The sequence below is a fragment of the Lactuca saligna genome, chromosome 9 (assembly GCF_052625555.1).
Source record: "Lactuca saligna cultivar CGN05327 chromosome 9, ASM5262555v1, whole genome shotgun sequence".
NCBI classification, from domain to species: Eukaryota; Viridiplantae; Streptophyta; class Magnoliopsida; order Asterales; family Asteraceae; genus Lactuca; species Lactuca saligna.
In genome coordinates this window covers 81,949,320-81,960,934 of record NC_136425.1, presented here as the reverse complement: position 1 = coordinate 81,960,934, position 11,615 = coordinate 81,949,320, and the positions used below count along the sequence as shown (strand labels likewise).

The 11,615-nt window shown below is 34.5% G+C and overlaps 1 protein-coding gene across 1 annotated transcript; it reads left to right on the top strand.

The window, feature by feature from the left end:
- The first annotated feature begins 7,504 nt into the window (after positions 1 to 7,504).
- On the top strand, positions 7,505 to 8,732 carry LOC145017366 (caffeoylshikimate esterase-like). The gene has a single exon (XM_078975410.1). It carries the CDS (start codon positions 7,674 to 7,676, stop codon positions 8,640 to 8,642), a length of 969 nt encoding a protein of 322 aa, XP_078831536.1. The 5' UTR covers positions 7,505 to 7,673; the 3' UTR covers positions 8,643 to 8,732.
- Positions 8,733 to 11,615: the final 2,883 nt, after the last annotated feature.

The following is an 11,615-nucleotide window of genomic DNA, read 5'->3' as shown; positions in this document are numbered from 1 at the left end:
GGGTCGGGTTGCCCCACGATTCGTTGCTGAGTAACTCGATGAGTAGATAGGGAACTCGTCGTGCCTGAGAGGTTCAAAAAAGGATTCAGAAAACTAGAATGGACTCGCCGAGTCACTCGTGTGCACTCGACGAGTCTAGTCAAAGTTTGACCCTTGACTAGAGTTGACTTTGTTGACTTTTAGGGTTCGGTCAATGATTTGGTCTTATGAGCCATTAGAGGGGTAGAATGGTCTTTTACCCTTCTTAGAGGACTTATAGAGGAGGATTAGCCTAGCCTTTAGAACTTGTATTAATTAGAGAAATTATTTATGTGATTAGGCGGAGGCTAGCGCAGTATTTCAGAGTACGAGGTTTACCGAGTATCCGAGGTGAGTCTTCTCGCTATACTTTACCTTGAGTGGTAATTAGAGTTATTTGACAGAGTTATTGTATGCTATTTATGTGATGTGTTGCACTGCATTATTTCTATGTGATTTATGTCGTGTGTATATCAGAGTTAGAAACGGAAGGTTCACATAGTTAGGACCAAAAGGTCCACAAAGTTAGGGCCCAAGGGCCCATAAAGTTATAGCCTCGAGTGGCTAGTATGTGTTATGTGCGGTAACTCACTAAGCTTCGTGCTTACTGTGTTATGTGTTATATGTTTCAGGTTTCTCTCAGGATCACGGGACGACACCGGCTCGATTGTACACACCAGAGGAAGAGTTATGTTTTGAGGGTCCTGGGTTATTATTTAATTGAATACGGAGTTTTGCTTTGTAACATAAACGAAATGATATTTTTACGAAAAGTGTTTAAGAATTTAGCGATTTTAAATGAAAATTTTAGTTTTGAAAAATTACGGTGTTACATATAATCATGTAATTTTTATATTATCCATTGTAAATGGATTAGAACAACCATTAAACCATCTAAAACAAGTTTTAAAACACCAAAACAATTTAGGGTAATGTTTCTAGTCCACTTCCAGCAGCAAAAATCGAAAATTTGCACTCTGCATGCCCAACTCGCCGAGTGCAATAACCAACTCGCCGATTTGGTTGAAGAATCACTTGGACTCGTTGAGTCCCCCTATGGACTCGGCGAGTCCCCTGTGCATATAGGAAGAAATTCGACTTTTTTCACTATTTTGCATCAAGTATCAAACAAACAAACCTAGGCTTTGATACCACTATAGGGTTTTGAGCATTCTAACATTCTTAAGTGTACATGCAACCCTAGAAAACCTTGGATCTATGTTTGTCTAAAATACATGCAAAATTTGATTTCCAAGGTTCATAATCCTATCTAGTATACATGGGGAACTTTTAACATAAAAGATGGCTAGAATTACATACCTCATAGTTGATTTGATTCCTTGAAAACCTTGAGAACCTAGCACCCCAAGTGTGATGCCTCAAATGTTTCACACAACACCAAATGCTCTTGGAATAAACTTTGAGAGAGAATGTCACACTTAGAAATCGGCTTGCCCTCTATGTTGCTGCTAGTGACCGATTTTGGTGAGCTTCATATCCTTTATATAGTGTGTTACATCTAGGGTTACACCATGTAAACCCTAATGTGACATGACTTTTCATTTCCATGACCCATGGGTTTGTAACTCCCGTGGAGCATCCTATGGGACTTAGCCCAACTTAGACAATCCATGGAGCATTAAGCCCACTATACAAGTATGAGTGATTTACACAATCAACCCATATATTTAATTAGTCACCTTTTGATCACTTAATTAATTCTAGATTAATTATTGATCAATACTAATTAAATAATACTATTATTAATATATTAGAACTTATAATATATTAATAAACCATAAGTGTTATATCCCTCATTTTAGTCTATCCAAATGCATGATGCCATGCAACCCAAATGGACCATGCCAAACCAGGTCAAGTACATACCAGAAATAGTTATGGACTTAGACACCTGATCCAACAGATGTACGATTGGACTTGGCAGAAGGCCAGCTTGTGTAGTTGCAGGGATCGAATGTTAGACCTGAAACTAGCCATAGGCCCACGATGCACCAACTCCTCCCCCACAATTATGTTGCTCTGATACCATGAAATTGATATTATTTCCCATAATCCGATCTCTCGTTAATGAATGATAATATACAAGATACATGGATAAGAGCGAATACAAATAGACCGAGATATAGACTAACAATATGCTAAACTATAATAACAAATAATAATAATAATAATAATAATAATAATAATAATAATAATAATAATAATAATAATAATAATAATAATAATAATAATATCACACTAATATAAAGAACATACTTAAAAGAACCCTTTTTGAAGAAATTGTATCTCTCAAAGGACCGATCAACAAGCTTATAAAAACCTCTATAGCTCAATCAGTAAATACATAAAATTTGGCAGACATGGTTATATATACCTATGAAGAAATGCATATTGTAAAGCATTTATTGTCTTCTATAAGTGAAATATTGTCTACTTTGGATCAAATTGGTCTAAAGAATCTAAAGGGGGGGGGGGAGAGAGAGAAAAATGAGACATTAATAGGAAGCCAACAACATCTAAGTATGAAAAGAATTCAAAGAACATAACAAAAAAACAACTAAACATCAAATAAAATGACAAACAAATGTCTTTGTCATTGAAAATCTTATTGATGAAAATGAAATGGAAGATGGGTTGATAAAGATATTGAGAACATTGAAAGAGTCATTGATGAAGTAGACTTGTTAAAAACCATGAAAATAAGTAGACTTGAATTTGAAACGGAAAGGAGGATAAAATAGAACATTTTCAGAGGATAGAAGAAAATTTATGGAAGATAGAAGTTTCCTAATAAAAAAGCACATGATCCAATTGTTGTTACACCACTAAAAGTGGAAGATGATATTCATAATGATATCATTCCAAATAGAACTAATCTAAATATCACAGGTCTATAAAAGTGAGCACCTTTCTGTTGGAAAAACTTTATGTAATTTTCACTACAATAAATTAGTTATACTTTACTTAAATATTTCAGAAAAACATTATAAGATATTTCAGGAAAAATATAATTTTGAGGGAAAAAACAACTTTGCCACGCACCAATTTTTTTCACTAATTACCACAACTATTATATCAAGGAATATCTTTACTAGAGAAATGGAAAAACAAAAACTCATTTCGTAGTATACTCTGCAGACACTAAGTAACATACTCCACATGCACTCTATAACATACTTCATATACACTCTACAACCGCCTAAAAGTGACTTAAGGTGGACAAAGGAATGCAAGGAGTTTTCTATCAAGTTAATATTAGCTCATAAAGGTTTGCATATGTTAGCATGGGAAGCACTGTTGATAGGGCTGCAAACATACCGAATGAACACGAACATAACTTGTTCAAGTTCGTCCGTTTAAGTTAACCGAACAAACAAATGAACACAAACGGATAAATGAATGGATTTTATTGTTTATGTTCGTTCGTTTAACAAATTACCTTGTTCATGTCCGTTCGTTTATGTTCGTTAAGATTTTGAATGAACATAAACAAACATAGATAATTAAACACAACTTAACATATATGAAAACATATGAACATAATAAATGAACAAAAACTAACATATTATATATAATGTAATATAATAACCAAACATAAACGAAAATTCACGAACATAAATGAAAGAATCAGTTCAATGTTCATGTTCATTCATTTAATTAAACAAACATAAATTCATGATCATGTTTGTTCATTCATTGAATGAAAAAACTTATGGATGGATGGTTCATGAAGTGTTCGATGAACAGTCTAGTTAATTTACAATCCGAACTGTTGGGAAACAAATAGCTCAACAAAATATTCATTTCCACATGTCATGTTATTATTTGTGCTCAAGTTCTTATCCGTTCAACATTTCAACTATAAGGAGGATTGATTGATTACGCATGTAATCTAGTTTCCTCTAATATAGTGAGTGAGATATGTTATTGAAATTAGGCTAGCTATGTAATTGTGGTACTTTTTGTACTTTATATATTCAACTAAAAAAGTGTATTAATAGAGTTTTCAAGTGAATCAAACATCTATTCTTCATCTTATTTGATTATACTATGTTTTACATCGAAGATTGTTGTAATTCTACAATTTCTAATGTTTATCATGAAATCAATGATCATTGGACAATCTAAAGATGGTTCATATTTAACTAACTAATATCAAAGATCGTATGATTTGATTGATCTCTTGATTTATTTGTTTTTAGTGTTTTTCAAAATCATTCAATCAAGCTTCTTGATTTCAATTTATTGGACCGAGAACCATATTAGGTTGAGCCTATTTTGGTCGAGAGTTTTGCGGGCAGATGTGGATTGTGTCGAGGCACACCTTAATTAGGTCCAAGACCTGGTTTGGGTTGAGACCCAATTTGGGTGGAAAACTACTTCGGCCCAAAACCCATTTTGGCTTGGCCTCCGACATTTAGGGTTTAGTCCATTTGCCCCATTGGTTATTTAGGTTTTACTAGTAGCCAAACTTACAACTCAAAAGATACAATAAATACAACCAAAAGTACATACCTTAATCTAGATTACAAACACTTTGATATACTATTACAAACCAAAATACATAAATTTTATGACAAAATTACAATCAACCAAACATCATCATAAACAAAACATTTTTTATATTTTGATATAGAAAGCACATCAAACTTAAATATGAAAAATAGTTTGATGAAAACATTGATTTTTATACATGTAAAAAAATGTATGATTACAAACCAAAATACATAAATTTTATGACAAAATTACAATCAACCAAATATCATTATAAACAAAAAAAAAAAATTTAACTTTTGATATAGAAAGCACGTCAAACTTAAATATGAAAAATAGTTTGATGAAAACATTGATTTTTATACATGTAAAAAAACCAGTCATGTTAAAAGTTTACTAAAAGTAAGAACATCTAATTCATCAAAAGTTTTTAACAATTATATTGTCTTTTAACCATTACCAAAACATGTTTCTTCAAGCAGCTCATCCAAATAATCCCAATGAAGTGAATTGTAAGTTTTTTCGATGTCAATCCAGAAAACCATTGGTTTTCTATAAGCTTTTTTGTACCAATCAACCCTCTTGTTAAAAATCAACAAATTGTCAAGAATAACCGCCTCACCACTCACCCTAACTAAGAAATTAGCCAATATTTTGGCTATAATCTTGTATTCACATCTAATGAAACTAATAGCGTGAAAATACTTTATAGTATATTCGACTAGGGGTGAGCATTTGAACCAGGCCGGACCAACTCTTGGACCGGACCAGTTTTACAGAAATTGATGGACTTTTGACTGGATATGTTGAGGCTTACCAGGTCCAAGTTCGGTTCCCAGTTCTTGGACGTAAAAGTGAGCATTTGGACCGGACCGGACGGCTCTTGGACCGAACCTGTTTATAGAAATTGGTGGACCTTGGACCAGACCTATTAAGGCTTACCAGGTCCAGGTTTGGTTCTCGGTCTATGGGTCCAAATGCTCGCCCCTAAATTTGACATTGTAATAATCAAAGTTATAAACTAGGAATTATATTATTGAGCAAAGTTATTTTCAATTTTTTGAATTAGAAAAAAGATCATTTGAATTCATATGACTAACATTATATGATTTTAATAATCAAGCACTACTTCAGGGAAAGAATAAATTTGATTTATGATTTCTGTCTCTAATTTGTGGAAGTCTAATGCCAAACAAGCTGTAAAAAAAATAGTTACAAAAGTCAAAATTTTAATAACCAACAATTCTAGCTAACATACTACTTTATCAAGTCAGAAATATGATATATTGAAGTTGAAATTTTGAAATATAAACTTCTGATTATAAAAAAATAAAAAAATAAAAAAATAAAAAAATAACTTTGATCAAACAAAAAATATAGGAATAAGAAGCAAATAGAACCTAATGGATTCAGAAATCAGAAACTAATCAAATCAAAAGCCATAATGAGAAACAACCAAGCAAGAAAACCTAAAATTTTAAATAAATAAATAAATAAATAAATAAATAAAAAATCTTAGATCAAACCCTAGGGGCTGAACCAAAAGTTAATCGATGGGATTTACAGGGACTTATCAACTAAATCTTCTTTCCCTCTACGTTTCTTCTCTTTTTTGTGTGTTTTCTAGTCTCAATCAAAGCGACAAATAAGGATGTTTTCATGAATCTGATTGCAGGCAGTATCATATTCCAAGAAAAATCGAGATTCAGGGTGATTGTATCTTGTAGATAAATTCGGAATTCGAAACCTGCGAGAAGTAGTCAAGCAAGTTAAGGGAATGCGCAAGGCAAGATCAAAACTATCAAACTGAGAAGTAGATGAGTGAAATCTTGTAGATGATTGTGATTAACCAGGGATGTTTGTAATTGCTTTTTGAGCTGAAAAGTTCTTTTTGTAAAAGAACTCTTTGACTTTAACTTTTGAGGGAGGCAAAGTCAAAAGTCGATTTTAAAAAAATGTTTGTCTAATGTTTCTTAACTTTTGAAGGTAATTTACCTTTTAAGAGGGCAAAAGTCACAAAAAAAATCATGATTTCTTGTCTTTTGAAAAACCATCAATTTCTTCTTGCAAAAATAATAATTTCAAAATGCGTTTTATAAATGTCAAACAACTTTTAGAAAATTTTGACTTTTTGAAAAAACCAAAAGCCAAAAAGTCACATAAAATGCAATCCTGAACACCCCCTAGGTTAACCAATAATGAGGACGTTGATTCCACAAGTCGGGGGCGTCCATTTGATTCGCCTGCCTCTATATTGCGATTCATGAAAGGCGCTTAGTGTATTATCCGTTCTCACTTTTTAGATGTATATTAGTCCATTAAATCTATTTTCTTTGGATAATTTGAAGTTTGGTGGGCCTCTTGAAAACATGAGTCATGGACGACCGTCTGGGTTACCGACATTTTAGGTTGTGCTTGCTTTTAGATATGTTTATGTATTTTTATTTTTGTTTATTTATGATCGTTTATTTTGTATTTAACATATTAACAAATTTTTATTCTAATAAATAAATAGTTTTAATTTTTTTTATTTTTTGTTATATGTCATTCTAATACAACTCTTCATTAATATTATGACATGTGTCATGTAAATATATTAGGTAATTCATTTCAAAATTCAAATTTACATTTTCTAATTATATGTTAAATTTGAAGTTATAATAACTTTAAATTTTTATTATATCTCTTAATTAATAATTTATTTAAAATAATTAATTAATAATTATATATTTTTATTATGAAATTTTAATTAATTTTATAACCATGATTCCGACGGGTTATAAACTAGTATAAACAAATAAATATAAACAAGTTTATAAGTTTGTTAAACTAACAAAAATTAACCAAAAAAAATCTCACTTATCTATCATTGTTGATTTGCTTGTTGGGTTTAACTTGCACACGAATGAATATAAACAACTAAACAAAGTTTTGTTTATGTTCATTTGGTTTGCCCTCACTCTCAACAAAACTTTCGTTATAAATACGTTCTCAACAATTCAAGTCACAAGGACCCACAACGACCCAACATTTACTACCCACAACGCTCTTCTCGCCATCTTCCTAATCCTACCGACTTTCTATAAATCTTAAACCAGCACCACTCCATCCGTCGTCATCAACCACAACCACCGGCGAAAATGGTACATCCGATTGCAGAGGCCAACGAAACCAGCCCATTCGGAAAACGTACACCGGAGGAATTCTACGCCCATCATTCACTTGTCCATTCCACCGACCACCTTATAAACCCTAGAGGCCTTAAACTCTTCACGCAGTCTTGGACGCCACTCCCGCCGACCAAAATCATCGGCGTTATCTGCGTTGTCCACGGGTATACCGGCGAGTCAAGCTGGTTCGTACAGCTAACCTCCGTCTACCTCGCCAAGGCTGGATTCATCGTCTGTGCTATCGACCACCAGGGTCATGGATTCTCCGATGGTCTCAGACTTCATATCCCTGACATCAATCCAGTCGTCGACGACTGTATCTCGTTCTTCAATTCCTTCCGTGAAAAACACGCGCCGTCGCTTCCTTCTTTTCTCTACTCCGAATCCCTCGGTGGCGCTATCGCTCTTCTCATCACCCTCCGCCGCGACGGGAAACCCTTCGACGGATTAGTCCTTAACGGTGCCATGTGTGGGATAAGCGAAAAGTACAAGCCGCCGTGGCCGTTGGAGCACTTCCTCTCCATCGCCGCGGCGGTGATCCCTACGTGGTGCGTGGTTCCCACTCGCGGGTCTATTCCGGAGGTGTCGTTCAAGGTAGAATGGAAGCGGAAATTAGCGATGGCTAGTCCGAGGAGATCCGTGGCGAGACCACGCGCCTCCACTGCGAAAGAACTCCTTCGGATTTGCAGGGATGTGCAGAGTAAGTTCGAGGAAGTAGAATTGCCGTTGCTGATAATTCACGGCGGCGAAGACATTATTTGTGATCCGGCGTGTGTGGAGGATCTGCACCGACGCGCCGCCAGTAAGGATAAGACGTTAAAGATATACCCCGGGATGTGGCATCAGTTGATTGGAGAAGAAGATGATGACGTGGAGCTAGTGTTTACAGATGTGGTGGAGTGGCTGAAGACCCGGGCCACAAGCGGCGGAGACTCTTGAAACAGCCGCCGTGTTAAAGCTGTGAAATGAATGACTAGCGAGTTGTAATAGTCTTTAGTTATAATTAATAAGAATCCATTTACGAATTAATCTCCTTTTCCAAATCAAAATAGCGAACAAAGTTGTGAATGTTATCTTCATTTTCATGAAAGAAAATCTTAAATAGTTTGTTCAATCGATCCTAGTAAATCAGATTTTTTTTTTTTTTAAGATTTATTATGTAAAGTGTTTAAAAGGTGTTTTTGAATGTATTGGAAAACAATTATTACAAATTTTAAAGATGTAACAACTCATTCTGTATGTCACAATCAAATCTTACTTCTTTACCACAAAATTCATTATTAATCAAAGACAAAACTGCAAATATGGTCCCCGTGGTATGCGATTTTTTGGGGTTTTAGTCCAAACCATGATTTTTTTGGATTGATGGTCCTTTTGAGGTACTTTGGTTGTGGTTTTGGTTCCTTCCTAAATTGAAATGACTAATATGCCCTTCTGATATTTTTTTAAATATTTTTTCTATTTAATTTAATGTTTTATTAAATTAAAATATAGGGATCTCTCTCTCTCTCTCTCTCTCTCTCTCTCTCTCTCTCTCTCTCTCTCTCTCTCTCTCTCTCTCTCTCTAATCGACAAGCCAAGAGGCTGCCAAACCTCTTCACCCCACTTGATCCTACATCACCCCCAACACTCACCTCTTCGTTGCTACAGCTCACACCGCCGCCGACGAAGCTAGACCAACTGAGAGAAGACACGCCGGAAAACCAGCCGTCCTCCCCCGCTATCGCCATTTCAGCGCTGAACACACTTGACAGTGAGAACAAGGCAGGAGGGCCTACATCTAGATCTAAAGTCGATGTCGAAAACCCGGCACCAAAGGCTCCATGTCTGGTAGGTAATTAAGTTTGGGTTTAAATTCCGCTGACGTCTTTATTGACCCATTTCGTTTAGCACATCACCCATCTAGAAATGATTTCCGGTGGATGATTCGATTTGGGCTTGAGCACCCTTTGATTCGATCTCAAGAAGTTTTTTCCGATGAGGGATCTGAGCACACTATGTAGTAGTAGATCGTTTTTTTGTTGAGGGAGATGCATGTAGAGATAGTTCTGAAAGCTTTAAAGATCAAGAGGTATAGAAGAGTTTTCTGAGGAAGAAGATGAAGAGGAATATTGTTCTAACAAAATTTAAAGGCAATTCTCCGACAAAATTCTTGTAATTTTACAAACCCTCTTAATCTGGAGTCGGAGAAATACCGGAGAAAAGACGGGAAGAAGTGTTGCTCTTAAAGATCTGGTGGGGTTTTTTCTTGTTTGTAGTTGAGCTTTAAAGATTTTGGTTTAATATTGTAAATGTTTGTGTTCATGTGTTAGGTTTGTTGTAGTGCACACCATGTGTTCACTGAAATGCTTGACCAAGGAATCAAACCCAATGTAGTTACATACACATAATTGATTCTTGCAGTAAAATTTTGAGTTTTTGGGAGGGATGATTGGAGAAGATGAAGAAGGGGATTGTTTATTGCGTATACGCGCGCGCGCGCGCGAGAGAGAGAGAGAGAGAGAGAGAGAGAGAGAGAGAGAGAGAGAGAGAGAGAGAGAGAGAGAGAGAGAGAGAGAGAGACTTTTATTTTTTTTTTAATTAGTTAAATAAATAAATAAGTATTTAGATTAAAGAAATGAAAAATAAATGAAAAATATATAACTCAAGGGCATTACAGTCATTTCACTATTTAGAGGGATCAAAAACACAATGAAACTAACTCAAAAGGACCACAAAACCAAAAAAGTCGAGGTTTGGACTGAAACCCCAAAAAAATACATACCACAGGGACCATTTTTGCAATTTTGTCTTAATCAAATTAGGAGTACATGAAATAACTCCCATTTGAAATATTTGTCATTTCAGGGCATGCTTTCATAAAGATATCTAAAACCATGTGGTGGTTATAGATTATACGTCGAATACAAACACTGGTAGACTAGTTGTCCTATCATTATTACACATATTACAAATTAGGCATCCTATCATATAATGTTGTATTGTATTCACAAGGCAATTCAAGACCCTAATCTTAGATTAGGTAGTATGAAAGTAAATATTGTACGATATAAAATTTTTTTACATAGATGATTTAATATCGCATTATTAGAAAATCATTCACCAGATTCAGACACATAAAACAGAATAAGGTGGACAACGTATTCATGGTTTGTATTATTATTTTTGATACTGTTGCACAACAATGTTTGGCGAATTTACCCATTTAATCACTTAAGTATTTTTTGTCCACAATTGGTCATTAATGTTAGGAAATACCGTCTAATTAAGGGTTTGAGGGAAATTATATCCGGTTTACAGGTGACATGCTGACATGGCTTCGCATATAGGGGTTTGTTTTTGGCACTGTAGCACAACAAATTTTGACGAATTTGCATATTTAGTCACTCAAGTAACCGACTGTTTTTGTATCAGGTTATATAATGGTGTAATTGATAGGTAAAATTCAACTCTAATGGTCTATTAGACGCAAAATACTTGAGTGACTAAATGTATAAATTTGTCGAACTTTGTTGTGCTTCAGTGCTAAAAACTCTTTGTATTGCCCTAAACATGAATGAGGTCTTCGCTCGTAGTATTAGTTATCCTTGTCATATAACTTATCATATTGATATTCAAAATGAGTTGTTGAGAACAAGTTAGCACTCCTTTAAAAGGGCTTTGTTGTTCCTATATGAATGAACGAATGAGTCAAAAACATAACAATGAATTGATAAATGGGGAATTAAATGTTGAACAATGATGTAAATGATACTTTGATTCATCTATCGAATAGAGTACAAGAAAAGCTTTAGTATCCATAAAGAAAACTAGTAAAGATGCAATGAAATCGTTACCCTATTACAATGACACACACTTATATATAAAGATACAAGGAGGTGTGGTATTTGACCAATCATAAAAAGACACATG

Coding starts and splice junctions, on each gene's coding strand:
- LOC145017366 (XM_078975410.1), top strand. CDS start 7,674: ATGGTACATCCGATTGCAGAGGCCAACGAAACCAGCCCATTCGGAAAA.